Here is a 21,292-nt window from a genome sequence, read left to right as displayed (position 1 = left end):
TGAAAACGGCTCCTTTTTACATGTTTAAAATGTTGTCCCAAACCATGGATTTGCTGTCCTGTTACACCCCCAGTTTCAGTTTGTATTTGTGATAGTACAACAAACTCATCATTTTCACACTTGCTTTCAGTCTTATGTTGAGCTACTGTAAATGTTTCAATCTTCTCACAGCGCTTTCCAATAGAAAAACTATATTGGTAAATAATAAGGTGGTACAAAATATTGATGTATCACATCGCCCACGGTAAAGTAAAATCAGTTTGTGCAATAGGTTAGCTATGGGTTTTTTTTATCTTCACATTTACTTGTTTTTAACACAGCTCTGGTTTGGTTTTCATGTTTGATACACCTCAGAAGTGCAAATGTAGTTTTAGTTCACAAGCAACCGAGTGCATGACAACATATTTTTACAAACTAGTTCATCGCATGCCGTTCACAGACTCGAAACGTATTCTGGACAGTCGTAAAAAAAAGTCCTCCGCATTATTATGGGAATCGTATGATTTTCCTCACCTCTCCTGAGCGATGTCATCCCGTAGCTTATCCAGCATTCCACTGAGCGTGTTCCTCTCCTCGGCGTGTTTAACTGTGATCTCTCGCAAGGCCTCTCGACGGCTCTCTTCCTGCAGGCCTTCCAGTCTCTTCTCCAGCTCCTCCTTCTCGGCCTCGTGCTTCTCCCGTTCCTCGTAGAGTCTCTCCTGGATCATGTCCTCGTAGTCCTCCTCCAGCTGCAGCCTCTCCCGCTCCCACTCCCGCTTGAGCTTGGCCTCCCGCTGCTCGTGCTGCTCTTGACGGCGTAGTCCCTCGCTCTCCCACTCCTCCCGGAGCCGGGTCTCCTTCTCTTCCTGCTCCTTGACCAGCCTCAGCATGGCCTCCTCCAACAGTGCCTGCAGGGACTCGTCGTTCTGCTCATCCAGCAGAGCTCGCTGCTCCTGCCAGTCGCCAGTCAGCTTTTTCACAGTCCGGTCGTGCTCCTCCTCCAAGCTGGCTCTCGCCTCCTCGACTCTGGCTGTCAGCTCTTCCTCATGGCGTTGCTTGAGCACTTCCTTCTCCCTTTCGAAACACTCCGTCCACCTCTTCTCCAACTCATCCTTCTCTTCCAGGTGTTTCTCCTCCCAGTCCTGCAGTTTGCTTTCCAACCGTTCCGTGGTCTCCTTTTCCAGAGTCGTTATCACACTGGCATGTTGGTTCCGTAGCTCCTCCATCTCAGCAAGAAGGTCCAGCTTTTGCTCTTCCAGGATCCTGAGCTGCCCCTCCCACTTCGCTGCGACGCTCTCCGCTTCAAGGAGCTGCCGCTGAAGGGTGCTCGCCTCCGCCCGTGTCTCCTCCTCCAGGCGGGTCTGCTCCAGCTGTGCCTGCTCAAGCTGGCTCTGGAGCTCCTGCTCCCGCGAGTGAACGCCGGCCAGCTCCTCCCTCGAAGCCTGGACCTCCTGCTGGTGCTGGAGGGCCAGTGCGGTCTTCTGTTCCTCATATTGCTCGACCATAGCATTGAATTCATTCATCTGTAGCAAAGAAAACACTTTTTTTTTAATGCATTTAACTCTTTGACTGCCAAGCGTTTTCAGAAAAGGGATGCCGTGGGTGCCAGCCGATTTAAGCATATGGACTGATCTTTCAAGGTCCACAGAAAATTATGTGTTTGGACTATGGAAACACACATACTACCAAATGAAAGATTGGACTCGCATCTTTCATCAGAAAAAAAGAGTTTGTTTCTACCTTCTTCCGTTTTTCAGTAATCAACAATAGAAAATGGTTAGTTTCACCTCTGTTTTTAAAAAAAAACGTCTTTTAACGTCTTTGGCACTCCTCCATAGGATTTTACTAAACATTATTTAACGTTTTTGGCAGTCAAAGAGTTAAAGTCAGATTTTCAGATTTCCTCATTCTGCACATTCTGGTGAGTGAAGCTTTACCACCCGAGGACAATATAAGACTTATATATGCAGAAAAACCTTCCTAATGCAACATTAAACAATTAAGCAGACTGACTTTGGTCTCCAGCTGGTTCCTCAACTCATCCATTTGGTGCAAATGCTGCTCCTTTTGCTGCTCCAGCTTCATCTCCGCCTCCAGGCTCATACTGATGAAGGGATGGACTTCCTCCGAGCCGAGGCCCTGGTCCGACTCCACGCCGGGGCTTTTGCTCTCCAGCTCCTCTGAGAGAGGCTGGGGGCAGGGCTGCTGAGGTCGGCCCAAGTTGTGAAAGTCCTGCAGCTCGGACTGCAGCTCATCCACGCGATCCTGCAATTCCTGCTCAAAAAGTCAAAAAGTACGGTATTAAAAATTGACCACAACAAGCTTTGACTTTATCTGAATTGGTAAGTAAACAACTGGGTTTGTGATGACACGGAAGTTATATATTTAGTATGAAATAAACTGTTCTGGTCTAAACTTAAAGACCTTCAACAGTCATCGTAAACAGTTGGACGTTTTTGATCTCACGGTATCTTGCTCCCAAGAGAACCCCTTAATGCAAAGAAGTGGAATGTTATGAAAAGGTCAAGTCAATCATCTGACCTAAACTCGATTGAGCATGCAATTCACTTGCAGATGACAAAAATGAAATTAAGGACAATTATTTGATAGATCTTGCAGAGCATCACCAACGATAAAATTTGAGTTCTTGTTCCAGAAATCAGACTGCAAAAAAAAAATTGCAACCATGCATTAAAAAGTGAAAGTTTGATTTGTGATTGTCAATTTAAAATAATAATAATAATTTAAAATAAAAAGTATATACAAACAAGCTGTTTTAATCTCCACATCATTCACCTGATTTGGATGTAAATACCCCTCACAGTGAAAGTGAAAGCCAATCAAATCAAATTGTGATGATGTTTAGAGCCAAAAATAATTGTCGATGTCCCAATATTGGTGGACCTGACTTGTAATGTTGCAAACACGATATTAATTACCCTGCATTGTGCTTCGTAGGCCAGTCGCAGCTGCTTCATGCGCTCCTCCTGCAGGAAGAAGTCAGCACTGTCGGGGTCCAGGTCACCAAACTAAATGTCACACGCAAACACAAATGTAGTTGAATTGCTTTAAGACAGGAGTCAAAAGAGTCCCCTTTCATATCCTTACCTTTTCTTTCATCATGTTATCCAAACTGGCCTGCAGTTTTGTGACTTGGCTTTGGGCCTTTGTCAGTTTTTCACTGCAGTCCAGCAAGTCCATCTCCACACGTCTGTTTTCCTTTGACGACAAGGGCACGACGTTTTACTAAGCCTGAATCTGTAGCAAATGCAGAAAATGTGAACCCACCTTGATTGAGATGGAGAGGTGGTCCCTGAGGAAGGACTCGTCCTCCTTGATCTTGTCCACCTCCGCCTCCAGTTCCTCGCGCTGCTGCGCCGCCTGCTGACGGATCAGGTCCGTCTCCTTCATCAGCTCGGACCGCACTGCCGCCAGCTTCTCTTGGTGCTCTTCTTCTAGCTTCCTGCATGACATCCACATGCAATCCTTTTAGTGTAGCTATTAATATGAACCAGGGATGTGATTTGACCAAAGTGAAATTATCTGAAAATTTAGCCGGGGGTCTGGGGGCCGCTGGCACCCAGCTAGGTCCAGGGCAGTGCCCTGGTGGGGGGACAAGGGGGGCTTCCCGGAGCTCATGGGTTTTCCGTGTTTTTAAGTACTTTCAATGCACTCACATGACAAAGAAATAGACAAAACAACAGCATAAATTTTCAATGTATATTGAACTATCCCATATAAAATGGCAGTTTTAGTCAACTCAAAATCAGTCACATTCAAAAACATTGGACTGCCTTTGCTTTTAAAAACTATCACTGAGAATATCATCATATCTAACTAATGTGATTACTAAGTTAACACATAAATAATGTTGAAGAGTTCAAATTTCATGAACAAATAATTGTATCATGACCAAATGAAAAGTAACTCATATTAGAGCATACCACAAATGTCTTTGTTATAGCAGAAGATGTTATCTGTCGGAGTCATGTGCATTCACAATGAACTACTACTACTAATAAAAAAAAATAAAAAAAATCGAAAAATTTTTTTTTGGGGGGGGAGATAAAAAAAGCGGAATTCCGCGAATTAGCGGAAAAATCACATCCCTGATGAACACCTTAATACCAGGGTTGGTTTGTGTTAAACCAGTAGCATTGCTCACTTCAGTAACAAAACTAAAAAAAAAAGTTTTGGGGAAAACCTTTTTACCTGAGGTTAAGATTATTTGTGCGCTCGATTGACAAGTGATGCTCGTCCACTTCGGTGGCCAGCTGGGTTTTAAGCCTCTCCACTTTTTCCAGATCTGATCGGATTTTCTCTTTTTCCCTCAACTCGCCGTCGACGCGCTCTCTGGAAAAAGAAGGGGGGGGGGGGGAAAAGACACTCTGAATCATCCAGTAATACTTGAATCTAAATGACTTTACTACAGTTGTGATCAGACTAACAGGAGATGTCTGATTTCCGCTTTGAAACTGGCCAGCGCCGCCTGGTGGATGCCGTTCTTCGTGGCCAGGATTTCATTTTCCAGCGCCACGGTCAGATCGCACAAACTCAGCTTGCCGTCAAGGCTGAAATTTAAAGCCTGCAACATAAGAAATTAGCTTCTTTACAACCATATCACCAGAGTTTTCTTGCCAAAAATAATAATAATACCCCAAAATAATAATAATCAATGCAAAGGATACAGTAATGGTAATAATTAGGGCACGACCGAATAATCAGCCAGCTGATTATTATAAAATGTATCATGCATAAATCATGTTTTGCCAGTAGCTTCATTAATGTATGCTTATTTTGCTGAATTTAAACCTAAATTCTTCCGTTCATGCTTTTTCTTTTGCCAGTTTTATATCTTTGCTTTTGTAAGTGTTAAAATATATTCATTTATATATAAACATAATCATCTCAATCGGTTTATCTGAATTGGCATCAACCAAAAAAATAAAAAAAAATGAAACACTGCGCATATCGGTCAGGCCATAGTAATAAGAACAACTCAGGAGAAGTCTCATGAGTATGCATCACCTGCAGGATCTCAATGCTATTGTCTATGCCTTCCTCCATCCAAGCATCAATGATGGACTCGACTGCAGTGAAGCCTGTGCCGTCGTCCAGGGTAGAGAACAGACGCATGCCGATGGTGCTCATCAGGGCGGAGGGGTTGGCAATCCGACGGCCCACCTCATCAAAAGGCTGACAGAATAAAGGATGACGTCAATAGTTGTGAAAGACTATACAGTACCTTCATATATCTAGTCTGCAGGAACTATGCTCGAAACAAACACAATGTGAAGTTCCTGGGAGGTTGACATTGACAAAAATCATTACCGAAACAAGAGCTAAAAGTTAAAACATTTTGAATTCACGGTCATTTAGTAGGATGCTGCAAATCCTGTCCCAGAGGTTCTGAGAAAAGGTCAGCCTACCTGAGTCGAGTGTTGTCTTTTCAGCTGCCTGTAAGGAGTGGAGGCCGACGGGGTGGCAGGCTTGTTGTACTTTAAAACCATGGAAACAAACTCTTGAACGTTGATCCATCCGTCCCCATTTAAGCCATGGAGTGCATCGGTGCTTATCTGACACAGGAAACACATTGATTTTTAAGGCTATATCACCTAGCCCTAAACCAGCTGGCTTCGCTTGAGCGCTTTTCCTTGCTCACCTCCAAGCCTAAATAATCGCACAGGGCGAGCAGTTCCGTGTGTCCGGCACATCCGTGCCATGATATGGCCAACTCTTCGCAGGCTTCCTGCAGCCTCTCCTTCAGGGGAGCAGCGGCACATCCCCGAGGTGTACTCGGCTCGTCTGGGTTCCACAGATGCATCTGGCCTAAGAGGGACAAGGATGAGTTTGTGACCAAAAATCGAAATAAGGGAAAAATCTGGCGGGAAACCAGAACAAACCTTCTGCTTCATACTCTTCTGTGCTCGTTTCATCTGCATTCCATCGCTGGTGGGGAGAAACGCAAAACAACAACGCATATGAAACAAACGTGACCACCATTTAACAAGCTACTACTGTATAGACTTTTCCAGGTAACAAAGTCTGTTTTATTATTATAAAAAATTAAATAAATAATCGCATGACAGAATCCGACAGGCAAGGGTTCCGCCATTGTGATCCTGTGCCTGCATTTGATAGTAACATGCCTTGACGGTACAATAAAAGTTTAACATTTTCATAATGTCAATGGTTTCTAATATTTTACTCTCAGAAACCAACGCCGGACAATTAACCAATCATGATTTCAATTTTGAATTCTCACATTTATAGCTGCTCGCAGCTTTAGTTCTACTTGCTCCTAATTAATTTTTCTGGTTGTTCTTTTAAGTTAGATTTAAAGTTGAGTTTTAGTAAATAATGAAATTAGTAATCGTGTTTATTCATCGGGATTTCAATCTCAATCAAAATAATGACGATTATTATTTTTTTCCATAATCGCCCAGCCCTATTAAAAAACAATATTTAAAAAAAATCTCTAAAATACTCAAATAAAGTACCCAATTATTATAAAATACTAGCGATGTCGTGGCCATTCAAGCAAGAATTTCAACTGCATTTAAAAGTCACATTGCCTATAAAAGCTGGCATTTTTTCCAACCTAGATTTCTGTGCGAGCGCGTCATGCAATATGGTTAAAAAAAAAAAATTAAAAATCCAACTGGAAGACCATTTAAAAAGTTTCTCATGAGTGAGAAAAGGATCCAGCTGAGAAACTGATTACATAGAGCAATAAATAAAGCTGCCGGCTAATCTGTCTGTGCAGCAGCTGCTTCTTTCGCTTCAAGTGTGAGTTTTAAATGAGTTTAAGGTTGAATGGCAGCTGGAGGCGGAGGCTTTGATTTGGTTGCTTTGGCCAGGGGGGGGGGGGGGGGGGGGGGGGCAACCCTATTGTTTGGGAAGCAAAGAGTGAGGGAATGAAGAACAGATGGGGAATCTGCAAGTGGCCTTTTGATACATGGTGTGGAGAAATCCAGAAGGAGGAGGAGGGGTGGGATGAGTCTTTGTTTCCAGGTACCCTCCTCCATCCAGACCAGTTGAATGTCCGAGCCTGACCCGCACATCGCTGGTCACTGCAGCATTGTCGTCAGTGACTCGTCACCTGAATTTGTCAAAACTTTTTAAAAAAAAAAAAAAAGAAAAAGAAAAAAGGACACACTTCTATTCATTGTCACTACACTGACGCTCATCTTCAGGCATCTGGAGTGCAGGCTGCATGGACAATACACAGAATAGCCACACACGCAATGCAGGATGACCAGCTGACACTTCTTTGTCAACATTTGAGTTTCTCAGAAACACAGTGACTTCCATCTAGCTAGAATAAAATTCAAAAACCATTAAGTGGTCTCTTTGCATCAAAAATGCCAGGCTCCCTGAAACGCCTGAAAAGTACACATAATGCCAAAAAATTTCAACCTTCACATTAATTTAGCTAATCTATCTCGTACACATGATTCCAATTTGGTATCAATCAGACAAAATCTCGAGTAAGTCTTTAAATGACCCCCCCCCACCCCAAAAAAAACTAAAATGGCGCCAAAGAACCAAAACGATAGAAACCAACCAAATCAATCAAATCTACCAGAGTCTACCAAGTACTTCAATTGAAGTCAAACTCTTCCCTTCATCAACACCAAAATGATGCCTTGATTTTCTCCATGGGAAAATGTGACGACAAGGTCTCAAAACATTAAAGAGCTTAGGCCTGCCTAAGCATCTGTCAAGAGACTTGGATGCCAGCAATGAGAGCAGGATTATCCAACAAGATCAGCATTATGGGACAGACACACAGAACATCCAGGAACCCATAAAGCCAGCGGAATCACTTGCCGTCAAGTCTTAGACTACTTACAGAAAATTTCAAAGAGGCCCGTCACAGAAGAACATCTAATAACAAGCATCCTGCATGAGCACAATGTTAATGAGATTTTTGAATGAATACGGTAAATCAGAATCTACAAATCTGGATAAAATTGTGTTTGATATTACAGCTCCAAGTTATATTATGGATACAACTCCAAAATCTATTCTGGATCTAAGGAGAAATTATAATAAGATCCCACAACACGCAGAAAAGTTACAACCTAAACTGATTACATTTGACAAAGATGTAGTGTACTGGATAAAACATGTCGCGGTAAACGATGTCAAATGTAAAATCTGGCCAAGATCCAGATAAAAATTAGTTTGACATGACAGTTCCTTAATTTCTTTGGGAGCCACCTGAACATTCATTTCAATTTAAATGCAATTCTATGTAAACAGAATAAAGTTACAAGTGGCTGCCAAATGAAAACAGACAGATTTAAATTGGTTTGACATTTTTGGCTTTAGACCCTTGTTACTTTTTTTTTTTTTTTTCGTTCAAGTGTATTATTTGTTTAACATAATTTACTGCTAAACCAATAAATCTGGAACAATAATTTTGCTTTGGCATATTGGCTCCAAAATTTAATCTGGATCCAAGCAAAGAAATTGCAATAGGCTCCTAAATACACGCAACAAAAGTACAACCTGATCAGAAGACATTTGAAATTCAAATGTACATTTTGAATCAAATCCCAATTGAATTTGGTTGGACACTACATCGACTAACCTTCTTCTGGATCCAAAACAAAAATACAGCTTGATGTGATAAGATTTGAAAAGGCCGAAAATCTGGATCAGATCCAGATTCAAGGCAGTTTTTAACCATTACACATTTGTTAAACGTTGAGAGGAACCAGTTGAGGTGGCTCGGGCATCTGGTTCGGATGCCTCCTGGACGCCTCCCTGGGGAGGTGTTCCGGGCATGTCCTACCGGCGGGAGGCCCCGGGGACGACCCAGGACACGCTGGAGAGACTACGTCTCTCGGCTGGCCTGGGAACGCCTTGGGATCCCGTCGGAGGAGCTGGGTGAAGTGGCTGGGGAGAGGGAAGTCTGGGCTTCCCTGCTAAAGCTGCTGCCCCCGCGACCCGACCCCGGATAAGCGGAATTGAAGACGGACGGACGGGCATTTGTTAAAATGTGGACTTTCTAAAATTGGTATTAAAATAATAATAGATAAGATTCGCTTAAGGGTGTAAACACTGAAAGAGGCTAATTATTTGTCCTCTTTTGCGTGTTCCAAAAACTTGAAGAAAGATTTCTTGTAAGAAAAAACACCTTGCAAGGATGATTTATTAAACAGAGAATTCTCCGGTCACAGCAATACTGAACATCACGTATGAGGTGGAATTTCAGAGTGCCCATGTGCCCCCTCCCTTGGGGAAGAGGGCTTCTTATAGTATCGAGTTTTGGAAGTAAAACGCCCCTTCTCCTCCTACTAAGAATGAGTAGAACAGATTGGTGCTCACTCAATATGTTACATAATATTATTTTCGTACACAGACTGCAGCTGTATTCATTTCTAGACAAAATATACTTTCAGGGCACCTCTCGTACTTCTTCCCATAACAAAATCTCACAAACAAGTTGAACTCGACAGCTCCTAATGTAGTATAGTTGTAGGAGTGCGCGCTCTCTCTCTCGAACAGAATGTGTTTTCGCACAGAACACTGAGAAGGAACTTCTAGACCAAACAATGTGTACCAGCTTAGGTTAAGGGGAAATTATACTGAGTTCAACACTATTTTACCTACTTCACATCTATAAAACATTTCAACATGGTTAATATATGAAATAAAGAATTAAAAATGTTAATAATGTCTAACAACACTCATTGTAACCGCGGCATGAAAGATGAATGGAACACCTGCTGCGACGCTAGGCAAACATTGTGGCTTTGTACCGATTGTTTGTGGCTAACCACACACAAGCAATTACACTTGCTACTTTACTTACAGGCTAACCACACACTTGCTGGTTTATTTACAGACAGTTGATGTCATGACAAGGCTGTGTGAAACCTTCCTACTGCATTTTAAGCCAAGCTGATTAGCCCAGAATATCAGCTCGCCACAGAGATATGGTCCATATGAGGACGGCGGGCGATAAGAATGGCATCCGTGGTGCGAGTGTGTTGCTTCTCACCTCACGCTTCCTTGGAATAGACGAGTCATAGTTGTCCTTGGTGTCCTCGCCGCCCGCCGTGTGTTCGTCTTGGTTGTGCGCGTCTTCGCCAAAATCCGATATGGTGCTGACCGATTCCGGTTTGGAGCGGCGGCCGTAACGTTTGCTGCCCTTCACCAACTTTGGTTGGATGTCGGGAGACTCTGATGACAAAGAATAAGAACTGATGAATACTTTTACACAACCAGGGAGATTTGGAGGATAGTCTGCTGGAATTATTGTCTAAATTTAGAACCAATTTAATTTGGCGTCTGCTATAGTGCACTTTTATTTGGCTTTATTTTTTTTATTCTAGTTTGGTTTAATTCCATTTCGACTGCCAGAAAAACCTGAAAAAACAAAAGACTTTTCTTTCAGATTAGGACGTTTGGGGTCTGTCAATAAATATTTGGAGGACTACAGTGTATTTCACAGCAGGGCTCTTGTAGTTCCAGGATCAACAAGTGCCAAGAACTCAAGTGGAAACAGCCGAAGAATGTATTTTACCTGGTCTGGACGGGACTTCCTCTTCTTGCGTTTGGGGAGCCTCGATGTTGGATGACAACACCAAAATCAGTGCATCCCTGAACTGGTTAAAGTCGACCTGCGATGAGATGTCAGCGATAAGAAGCAGATCTATTTAAATAACTCAACATTCAGTAAATTCCTCGGAAGGGTGGCTGTCTGTGGTGGGGGAGCGAGGCCACACTTCAACAATCGACAGCTGCCAAATGTGAATATGGTGATTTTCTTTGTGCGGTCCCGCCTGGCGTCTGCCGCTTTTGGCTTCATTGTTGGATGTCATGAGTGGGCAATCGGGTCACTCACCCCTTACCCCACCACGTCACCAAGACCACTACCCCCCCCCCCCCCACCCATCCCGGTTATTCAGCCTGCACACGCTGCTTGACAATAGCCAAGAGGTCTGAGTGCACGTTTACATGTAAACTAAATTTCAGGGCGCTTTTTGCTCCTACCACCTTTCGGACTTCCCCGTTGGTGCGCTTTGTTTAAACAGTAACCGGTTCAGACTGCTTACTTAGCAACCGGCTTGCCATGTATGCCGGTAGATTACTACTCCATATACTTCTTAAAGATTAATAGGGATTTATTCAACCATTTATTGGGGTTGCTTGCACCACCAATTGACATTCTAGTGAGATTTTCCCCAATTTCCATTTGTTTTGTTTTTTTACTATATACTGTAAACACAAAATGTGGGCATGCATGACATTGCATGCTTTTCATTGGACAGCGCCATTCTGCATTCATTGATCAACTTTTAATTATTTGTATTTCATGCAAAAAAAAGGGGGAACGTAAAGACTCGATCGATTTGCATTTTCGCTGTAAAGATTTTAGTTTTGTGTATATTTGGAGGGGGGGGGCAAAAAAATAAGAATTCATACTTCCATTCACATTTTACACACAGGAAAATGCATACAGTCACAAAAAAAATATTAGACCACCTTTTTTTCTTCAATTTCTTGTTGTAGCACAAAGTGTATCATGTGACTAACAGACAGTAAAGACAACATGGATGGAATGCCTGAATGTAAAGTTTCTGGTAGTATAATGCCATAGCTATCGATGTAAGAACTTAAGTGATTTGTGATATCCTCAAGAAAACCATGCAAAATGGCTAGACATCAGCCCTTATGAACCATTTTTCTTGCCACTATACAGTATTTTTCCAAACAAATGTACCTTTAGTTTGACCAGACATTTAAAATAAAGAAAACTGAAGAAACAACAGTAGAGTCTTCACTGAACCTTTGGATGTTTGCATTCATTTGCCCCAATTTCACCCTCAAAGTATCCGCGTGTGTTGGTGATATTGTTCCGTTGTCGTGACAACAGACACCGTAAGGAAAGCTGATGGGGGCCCATTTTATCTGAAGAGGTTTAACACAGCTATTTGATGTATTCAAAAAAAAAAAAAAAAAAAAAGAGCAAGGACAATCAAGCCCTTCTGTCCAAATGATCTGACGTGTAATACACCAACTGTGGGGCTGGGCAATTAATCGATTTTATAGACTACTCAGTACTTGGAGTTTATTTGTCATAGTGACTTTTTTTCCCCCACCTATATCATCTTTAGCGGCTTCTATACAGTAGTTCAAAGTGTGTCCGCAGATGTGCACTCCTTCCCCTACCCTTTTTTTTTTTTCAAGGACCTCTTCCTATGTATTTTTTTAACAGAAACAATTTAATATACAAATAAATTAATTCATTAAGCTGTATTGCAATAAGAATTTAGATGTATTATACATAAACATTTGGATCTTATAGGAGGCTGATGCTAAAATAAAAGGCAAATGAACCCTGTATTAATACGAAAAATGTATCTACAGCGCCTCAAAGTTGTGAACTTACTAAACACTTTTGAGTTGCAAAGATAACTTCACAAAATTCTACCAAACAAGTGTCGTGTAAACATAATGCAGTAAATCCTAAATGCAATGACAATAATGTAAACAAATCTTGGGCTCATCATTTCAGCTTCTCATGTTCTCATCTAGTAGATACTTTATAAATAAATAAAATATACATCTATAAAACAAAATAAAGCCTACTGAAATGAAACAGAGGTTTGATTTTTTCCAAATGAATAGCAGCTTTAGTGATGTGGGGAAAAAAATGTCAAAGCTTATTTGCTGTCAGGCAGAATGCAGCAAAATCCAAAAGTCATTTTTTTCCTCTCTAAAATGGAAAGGGAGAAAATAAAAATGACCCCAAAAAATAACTACATTACAATAAATTGTAAAAAAAAAATATATATATATATATATATATATATATATATATATATACTGTATATATATATACACTGTATATATATATTTAAAAATATATATATATAATATAATATAAAATATATATATAATATAAAATATATATATATATATATATATTTTTTTTTAAAGGCTGAGAATTTATTTAAAAGCTATATCGCACAGCTCTTAACCCACTTGGGAGACAAGTAATTCCGCCACGTACCCTATCAGTGACAAGGTCCCGACCCTGCAGCAGCGCGTCCAGGAGGGCCGGGGCGACGTCCTCCAAGTGCAGCGACAGGCACAGGTCAGCCAGCTCCTCCGGGCACAGCGAGCCGCAACCGCTGGCGTCGAAGCCATCGAAAACTTCCTTCAGGCGCTCCTCGTACTGGTCCTGCTCCAGGACGTCATCCATCCCACAGGACAGCAGCCTGCCCTGCCAACAGAGGATCGAGAAAGATAAATGCTAAATGCTCATTTTGTGGTGTAGCTGGGGGTAAGTGGCAAGTGTAAATATCTCAATTGTAGTCACTATCACTAGGCAATTATGTTGGGAAAATACTCACTAAACAGGGTGGAAACATCGATCTTTGCTCCAGAGTGCTGCACACACACACACTGATTCAGCCTCGTTGTGCAGGCTTTGGCTAATCCAATTAAAACTGATTAGCCACTCTGGCTAATTGAGAGATGTGGCCAAAAACTGACAGCAACAATGACTCAGAACTAGTAGGGCTGGCCGATTAAGTAATTGTATCAAACAATTTATGTTAATTTGTCAGGACGATTGTTTTGTGGCTTTCATGGGTCAAAGCACGTTCCTTCTGATATGCTCTGTTTACACTAACAACAGGGTTGCGTACAGACAGGAGCTAGTTTATAAAGGCAGAGTCAGTGGTGAAAATCTAGCACCTTTGTTGCTATTTTAATGACATTTCTGACCAGTCAAGCAACTATTAATTTTTTATTTTTTTTAAATACTACTATGACTTGTTTACACCATATTTGTTGTATATAAATACTCTGATTTCAGCCTCTCAAGCTCAACAGTAATTATTCTAGCCTGTAGACCTCCATGAAAAACAACAACAAAAACTTTTTTAAAAATGATGACATAGGATCAAGACAATTCCTGCCGGTCCATTTTTCCAGCTGCTCACCATCGAGCACTCTCAACCAGGTGCCCCCGGAACACACACGGAGGGGGTATGCATTCATTGCACAATGGAGGTCGTCCACAAAGCCCACATCAGTATTCTCCATGTGCGCCATTATTGAGTAGCTCTCAAGATGCTAGATAATCACAGATGATGGCCAATTGGATGCGAGAAGAGACCTTGTTAGGCTGACAGCTGGTGCAGGTCAAAAGTAAAGCAAAGTAAAGCCACCAAACTGATGACAATTTACAAGCCCAAAACAGCATGAAAATTATGTTCATAATGCACTTAAAATGGGGAAATAATGTCAACAAACACTGTTAGACTGAACTATTGTACTTGTTAAGTTTTTGCCTTTCACCTTTTTTGTGTGTGTGAAACGTTGTCCCTTTTAAGCCACTGTACTTTCTGGTTGGTGTGCACAATGTCCTGGCCTGAGGAGCTAAGATAATATTTACCAAGCTAACTTTTTGTATTTCAAATGTAGTCACTTAAACGCTACCATAATTCATGGTTGAGAAACATACAGAATATTATTATTTTTTTGCCTTTGTTTGAACATTGCATTATTCATATAAGCAACTTTTATCAGTAATTATTACTCTAAATTTTACATAATGAACTTTGTATAGTGCAAGGTTTTTTATTCTCTCACTCAGCTGACATACGCACAGTCAAAATAACATGTCCTTGACGCACAAGCAGTTAGAATTGTCTTCACATATATCAGACAGAGCTTGTTTAAACAAATAACAAAAAAGAACCAAATATTGAAATCTGGACTATCACTTTTTAATCAAACTTATGTGTTGATGTGGAAGACAAGCGCTGAAATGATTAGAGCTGCAACAATTAATCGATTAATCGACAACAATCAATTATCAAACTAACCAACAACTATTTTGATTATCGATTAATCATTTAGTGACTAAAATTGTCTAAATCCTCAGAATTTCAGTCTCTCAACAGTAAATAGTCAATGATTTAGTAGTCCTCCATGAAAGCAGACTGATTGTATTAAATGAAAATAAGCAAATGATTATAAAAAAATAAATAAAAAAAACATTACTGTAGTTTCAGCCATTGAAATTATTCCAATTATGTTGCTGATTCTGTCAATATACCTTGCCAACTTCAAAATGGCCTGTTATTGAGTGCCTTCCCACAAGAAGAAATTGGTGTGAAGAGTGGGGCTAAACGTCGACACAATTTTTTAGGCAACAAGTAGCTCAGGCCCTGTGGTCCATATGTGCTTTAACCAAAAGTATGGTGGCCTTTAAGGAATTTTGAAGGCTGTTGGAGAGACACATGATAGGGAAGTAAGGCCAGAAAATAACATTGCAACACACTTATCGACCATCCGAGTTCGTTAAGAACGCCGAACTCCTCACCTGCTGACTTTTGTTGCTGTTCTTGATCAAATATTAACAACTTCTTGAAGTACAATAAGACGCAAAGACACTCACCTAATTTTCCAAATTTGAAAGAAAAAAAAACGCCCTTGCGTGTCCAAGCAAGGAGTTAAAAAAAAAAAAAAACACTCAAACACTAACACGAACGAACTTTTTTTTTACACATGTCCTCCACACAGGGGGCGTCAGCGGTTTCCTCGATATTAAAAGCTTGGAAGTACTCAGTAGTAGTAGCGTTCGAGATGTAAAAGCGGTTTCAACAACGAGGCAGGATGTGTGCGTCGGCAGGGTTGGGCTGAGCGAGTGCAATGCATTCTCCTTCAGTGGCGGCTGCTAGCCGATTTTGAAAAGCAGTTGATGGAGGAAGGGGAGGGCACTTGTGAGAACAAGCCGGCTCTCATTGGTCGAAATAATGTGGAACCGATGTATAATATAAACATAAACAACGTCTTTGCCCTCTTTCGTGGAAAAATATCTTATCACCTCAAGTGCTCCACTTGAGAAATAATAATAATAATAATAATAATAAACTAAATATTAGGCTGGTTTGAAATGCTCTTGGTTGAAAGTCTGGGTTGAGTTGCCAAACCCACCTCCTCTGCGTCATTCTTTCTCACCATTGGCTATTGCGAACTTCAATCAAAAGTATTTCGTCCAATCTCCTCCGTGCTTTCTTTCTTGACACGAAATGCTTTAGTGCTTTCCAAACTAATCGCCCTACCTCCCGCAGTTATCAAGGACAGTTTGAGGTACTTTATATATCTTAGCCTGTCTTTTTAATATTACTAATGTTGTAGAGCGCTTGAATTATCGAATGCCTTTCATGTCAAAGTTTCTAAGAGTTTTAAAATTGTTTTGTGCTCTCTTTCGTGTTCCTGCAAAATTGCCGCTTGGGTTCACCAAATCAGCCTTGAAATAGCTTACTTAGCACTTCTATTATCCCTCCCTTTCTATACATCCCCATTTTTTTCTAGACTAAAAAAATCCCGAAGGAAATTGATCAATCAGGTCGGTGGGAGCGATGAAGGTGGTGTCCTTCCTGGTAGCTGTCTATGTGTCAGTGCCGCTCATCATCTACCTGTGCCCTTGGACTCTGGCCTATGCCATCTTTGCTCACCTGCGTAAGTACAATGATACTGTGACAGCTTCCTGCCTGTTTTCCGAAGTTTGAACAACCACTAGATAGCCACTAGTTAAAGTTAGTCATTTGCCGTTAGATGAAGCTTTTATTCCTATTAACAGAAGTTAGCTTTCAGCCAAAAGAGGAATATATTAGCCATAAGTAATAGTTACACATTAGTCACTAAAGTTTCTCATGTCATTTGTTGAAGCTAGCGATACGCCTTTTTTTTTAATTATTTTTTTAAAGTTAGCTATTAGTCATTTGTTGAAGATGACTTTGGGCCGAAGGCGGGATTCACCCTGGAATGGTTGCCAGACAATCTCCCGAAGCAAACAATCTTTTAGCCACTAGCTACATGTAATTATTAGCCATTAGTTAAAGTTAGCTGTTAGTCCATTGCTAAAACTAAAATGCTAACTTTGTGCACTGTCATCTTCAGTGAGGCTCCCATATTTGGTGGATCTCAAGCATCCCGAATACGTGCTGAACCACACGTGCAACTTCTACCTGGAGCCGGAGGAGGGCGTTCGCGTGGGTGTATGGTAGCTACCAGTCTTGGTCAATACTTAAAAAAAAATATTTAAAAAATTGCACAGTGTTTTATGAAAGTCTTTGTTTGCTCTCCCCGAGGCACACGCTCCCTGCCAGCCAATGGGACGAGGGAGCAGGGAGGGGCCCCGAGTGGTACCGCAAGGCTCTGGGAGATGGAAGTCCTGTTATCATCTATCTCCATGGCAACGTGGGCACCAGGTGATGGTAGAGACACTTGGGGCCAGCTTAATGGAACCCGGAGGGAATTACACCGGGTTTCTCCACAGTCAAAGGAGGGTCAGCCCTAAAATCTTTTTGTTTTTGATTGTTTCCAGGGCCAAACATCACAGGGTGCAACTGGTGAAGGTTTGTTTAGAAAATGATGGTTCACATTTTTGTACGATTTCTGCTCATTTTTGCATGACATTTTGCAGATTTTAAGTACCGCAGGGTTCCACGTGCTGTCTCTGGACTACAGAGGTATGCTCAGCTTTAGTTTTATTAAATGGGAACTAAATCCAACATTTGTGGGGTGGCAAGAATGTGTTGTATGTGCTAACACTAGTCAAAAAAGGGTACGCTGATTAATTTTGTGATTGTGGAATAAGAATTAAATAGAATACAGTTATTCTTTAATCTCAGTGGGAGCGCTGTGTTGGGCAAAATCACCCTCTGCTGCAAAATAATTGCCAAAATGCTAACAGTTGCTATGCTAACATATAGCATAGTAGCATTCTGAGTAATGAAAGCACCTAGAAAAATAAATAAGAATTTTACATCTTGCCTGGTATTCAGGTTCTGTATCCAATGAGAACTGTTAGAACGCTAACATGAGTATTGCTAAACTGCTAGCATCCTAACCATTGCTATGCTAACCATATAGCAAGATAGGTCTATCCAGGTTGCTAACGAACGCACCTAGAGAAGATCAATAAGGATTTGACATCTTGCCGGGTCTCAGGTACTGTTTCTAATGGGAACTGCTAAAACGCGAAGATGCTGAGAGTTGCTATGCTAGCATTTAGCAAGATAGCAAAGTGAGTAACAAAGACCCAAAACAGATCAATAACAGAATGACATCTTAATTAGTGATTCATTTCCATGACTTCCTGTGGGAAACTGATTTTTTTTGCGATGTAGGCTTCGGCCAATGAGAACTGTTAGAACGCTAACATGAGTATTGCTAAACTGCTGGCATCCTAACCATTGCTATGCTAACCATATATCAAGATAGGTCTATCCAGGTTGCTAACGAACGCACCTAGAGAAGATCAATAAGGATTTGACATCTTGCCGGGTCTCAGGTACTGTTTCTAATGGGAACTGCTAAAACGCGAAGATGCTGAGAGTTGCTATGCTAGCATTTAGCAAGATAGCAAAGTGGGTAACAAAGACCCAAAACAGATCAATAACAGAATGACATCTTAATTAGTGATTCATTTCCATGACTTCCTGTGGGAAACTGATTTTTTTTGCGATGTAGGCTTCGGCCAATGAGAACTGTTAGAACGCTAACATGAGTATTGCTAAACTGCTGGCATCCTAACCATTGCTATGCTAACCATATATCAAGATAGGTCTATCCAGGTTGCTAACGAACGCACCTAGAGAAGATCAATAAGGATTTGACATCTTGCCGGGTCTCAGGTACTGTTTCTAATGGGAACTGCTAAAACGCGAAGATGCTGAGAGTTGCTATGCTAGCATTTAGCAAGATAGCAAAGTGAGTAACAAAGACCCAAAGCAGATCAATAACAGAATGACATCTTAATTAGTGATTCATTTCCATGACTTCCTATGGGAAACTGATTTTTTTTTTTTGCGATGTAGGCTTCGGCGACTCGACGGGGCACCCCAGCGAACGTGGCGTGACCACAGACGCTCTCCACCTGTACACATGGGTGAAGCAGCACAGCGGGGGGTCTCTGGTGTGTCTGTGGGGGCACTCACTCGGTTCCGGGTAAGTTTCTTCTCGCATGATGTCATAGAGTCAGTGGCTCTCGATGAGGCTTGTTTGTTTTTTTTTTTCTTGAAGGGTTGCGAGCAATACTGCTGTAAAGGTTCAAGAGCAAGGTGGGGTTGCGTGTGATCATCCGTCTATCAGACGTTGGCAAAATGCAGGAACGCAGTGGCTAATGGTTTAGCCAGTTTACAGCCAGCAAAGTTTACACTCTCATTTGCTGACTCCGACTTCCCTCAACATACCATGGCCTACCTTTTTAAAGTCACACATTCAGTCACAGCTGGACACAGATACTACAGCGCTATAGAAAATGAGGATGGCAACCCCAAGTGGACAAAAATAATACCTGCTCCTCACAATTTTGGTATTGCAGTATATGCATGAAGCTTTAAAAACATATATATAAATAATATAATGTGCATTTTATTAGATTTAATCTTCACAGATTTTGTCAATCGCAGGTGGTCTGACATGTATTTTCTCGATGAGAGGAGGGAGTCAATTCTTTCATTCAGTAGATTCGGTGTGATTTAACGCAATATCCTGCGGGTCTTGCTCTAAAATGGCTGACAGGTGTGTGTGTGTGTGTGAATGAGTTCAATATATTTTTTTCCAATCAGGGTCCACGGTGGACGCCGTCATTCTAGAGGCGCCTTTCACAAGTATCGGAGATGTTGTCGTCATCTTTCCTCTGTCGAAAGTGAGACCAATTTGTTTACAGCTTGTGGTATGTTTGCTCGCGCGTTAACATCAAACATGTAAACAACGTATCAAAATATCTCCCGCAGCTCTACACGTTCCTTCCGGGCTTTGAACTCTTCCTGTGGAACACTTTGGAGAAGAACAAGCTGCTGTTTGCTAACGAAGACAAGTGAGTTGACTAAATTAATTGACTTAATCCAAGCAAAGGAGATTATATTTGCACCAGTGTGCTTCCCGCCATTCATTTCAATGGGCCGCCGCGCAGAGCCGTTCGATACCGGGCGCTTTCCCGTTTCACCTTTCCGCCTCAAATATTTTCTAAGTCAACCAATTTTCGAAATATTTCTCAATAATCTTTTCTTCTTTACACATATATATTTAGCACCCGCCATTCATTTCAATGGGGGATTTCGACGCTACTGTAGATTTTGATCGTCATATGATCTGCGACAGATTTGAGCTTTTTGCTTTTTCTTTCACCTTTTTATTTTGTCCAGCTTCAAGAAGTGGCGATGATACGTACAGTGAACCTTGGCGATTTGCCTTCCACAAACTTACCTGCACATTTTTTTATACAGTATATTGTTTTCAGTGCTATTTTTAAAAATAGTTATTTAAGTTGCGTTTTGGTAGGTAAATAAATGCTCCTTTTTTTTTTTTTTAATCAATGAATAATCATGTTTTCTTATCGTGATTCCAATATCAGTCAAAATAATGATTATTATTCTTTACAAAATGCCCAGCCCTAATTTAGGGTTCAAACTATTATTTATGCTATAAAAAAAAAGAGGGGGAGAAAGTGTCCGTTATATACAAAATTGTGAGAATAAAGTACAATTTTAGAAAACTGCCAGATAGAGACGTCCATCTGTTCAGTTTAAAGGTGCTGACCTGTCCGTTACTCATACTGCATGCGGAGGACGACGACATGGTTCCGTATCACATGGGTCAGAAGGTAGAACATGCAACCACTCTGACCATTTTATTAAAGCGGAAATGAACAGCCTCCTTAACTCTAATCCTTTGCACTTCCCCTCCAGCTGTACCAGATATCGTTGCGCACGCACAATGAGCGGCGCAGAGAAATTCCGTTGGAAATGATTTCCTACCCGGCGAGTCGCGGATTCTCACACAATGACATCTACTTGGATCCCGGCCTGTCCAAGTCCGTGGGGTGAGGATGAGCCTTTTGATGCGGTGTCCCTGCGTTGAACGCGATGAATATTATTCATATTTCTTTCATCTGCTTCTTGTCGTCACAGTGATTTTCTGCAGAAGCTGCGAGGGAAAGCGTAACTGTTTACAGATCAGAACATGGAAATGGCCATTTTGAAGGCACTGCTGTACAGTGTGTAACTGTAGCATCATTTTTCATACACCTGAGATTTTCATGTGAACACTGGTAGGAAAACACTGAAGAAAAAGAAGGAAGTTGTTTTTTGCTTTTTTTGTCTTTACTCTCTTCTAGCAGTTAAGATAGAATGTTTACGTTGATTATTCTGTTTTCCTAGCACTCCCCCCCCCCCCGTGTGTGTGAATACATTTTGCAAATGCCCAGTGCAATCAGCTGTAACAGACATAAGAAAATAAAGTTTTTTTCCCTGGCCCAGGTAAA

The 21,292-nt window shown here is 41.3% G+C and overlaps 2 protein-coding genes across 4 annotated transcripts in view; one reads left to right on the top strand and one right to left on the bottom strand.

Annotated features, from left to right (window-relative positions):
* nin (ninein (GSK3B interacting protein)) overlaps positions 1 to 13,421 on the bottom strand; it is a 25,775-nt gene extending 12,354 nt beyond the window's left edge. For both annotated transcript variants that reach the window (XM_077560285.1, XM_077560293.1), the window contains exons 1-15: positions 13,356 to 13,421; positions 13,013 to 13,225; positions 10,520 to 10,616; positions 9,995 to 10,176; positions 5,883 to 5,928; positions 5,642 to 5,808; positions 5,409 to 5,555; positions 5,008 to 5,175; positions 4,428 to 4,564; positions 4,192 to 4,332; positions 3,268 to 3,442; positions 3,088 to 3,198; positions 2,919 to 3,008; positions 1,993 to 2,253; positions 514 to 1,502 (exon numbers count right to left, since the gene is read on the bottom strand). In XM_077560285.1, coding sequence (XP_077416411.1) covers positions 514 to 1,502; positions 1,993 to 2,253; positions 2,919 to 3,008; positions 3,088 to 3,198; positions 3,268 to 3,442; positions 4,192 to 4,332; positions 4,428 to 4,564; positions 5,008 to 5,175; positions 5,409 to 5,555; positions 5,642 to 5,808; positions 5,883 to 5,928; positions 9,995 to 10,176; positions 10,520 to 10,616; positions 13,013 to 13,225; positions 13,356 to 13,373 — 2,942 coding nt within the window. In that variant the 5' untranslated portion in view covers positions 13,374 to 13,421. The remainder of the gene's footprint in view (positions 1 to 513; positions 1,503 to 1,992; positions 2,254 to 2,918; positions 3,009 to 3,087; positions 3,199 to 3,267; positions 3,443 to 4,191; positions 4,333 to 4,427; positions 4,565 to 5,007; positions 5,176 to 5,408; positions 5,556 to 5,641; positions 5,809 to 5,882; positions 5,929 to 9,994; positions 10,177 to 10,519; positions 10,617 to 13,012; positions 13,226 to 13,355) is intronic.
* LOC144048406 (lysophosphatidylserine lipase ABHD12-like) lies at positions 13,152 to 21,292 on the top strand. 2 transcript variants are annotated; one of them, XM_077560330.1, is made up of 13 exons: positions 13,152 to 13,285; positions 16,333 to 16,479; positions 16,921 to 17,023; positions 17,112 to 17,231; positions 17,348 to 17,378; positions 17,447 to 17,492; positions 18,843 to 18,972; positions 19,048 to 19,085; positions 19,596 to 19,675; positions 19,764 to 19,846; positions 20,554 to 20,632; positions 20,718 to 20,851; positions 20,940 to 21,292. In XM_077560330.1, exons 2-13 carry the CDS (start codon positions 16,380 to 16,382, stop codon positions 20,971 to 20,973), a joined length of 978 nt encoding a protein of 325 aa, XP_077416456.1. In that variant the 5' UTR covers positions 13,152 to 13,285; positions 16,333 to 16,379; the 3' UTR covers positions 20,974 to 21,292. The 2 variants fall into 2 exon arrangements, with proteins under 2 accessions (XP_077416456.1, XP_077416445.1); XM_077560319.1 differs by lacking the exon at positions 13,152 to 13,285 and adding an exon at positions 16,020 to 16,107.

The sequence above is a fragment of the Vanacampus margaritifer genome, chromosome 1, assembly GCF_051991255.1.
Source record: "Vanacampus margaritifer isolate UIUO_Vmar chromosome 1, RoL_Vmar_1.0, whole genome shotgun sequence".
In the NCBI taxonomy this organism is placed as follows: domain Eukaryota; kingdom Metazoa; phylum Chordata; class Actinopteri; order Syngnathiformes; family Syngnathidae; genus Vanacampus; species Vanacampus margaritifer.
Note: the sequence above shows the minus strand (reverse complement) of the source record. Positions and strands in the feature narration are given on the sequence as shown.

What these genes read in the sequence shown, in the direction of transcription:
- LOC144048406 (XM_077560330.1), top strand. Translation starts at nt 16,380, where the DNA reads ATGAAGGTGGTGTCCTTCCTGGTAGCTGTCTATGTGTCAGTGCCGCTC. An exon ending in ACAGGGTGCAACTGGTGAAG is followed by an intron (nt 17,379 to 17,446) that starts GTTTGTTTAGAA and finishes GACATTTTGCAG; the next exon opens with ATTTTAAGTACCGCAGGGTT. An exon ending in GGCCTGTCCAAGTCCGTGGG is followed by an intron (nt 20,852 to 20,939) that starts GTGAGGATGAGC and finishes TTGTCGTCACAG; the next exon opens with TGATTTTCTGCAGAAGCTGC.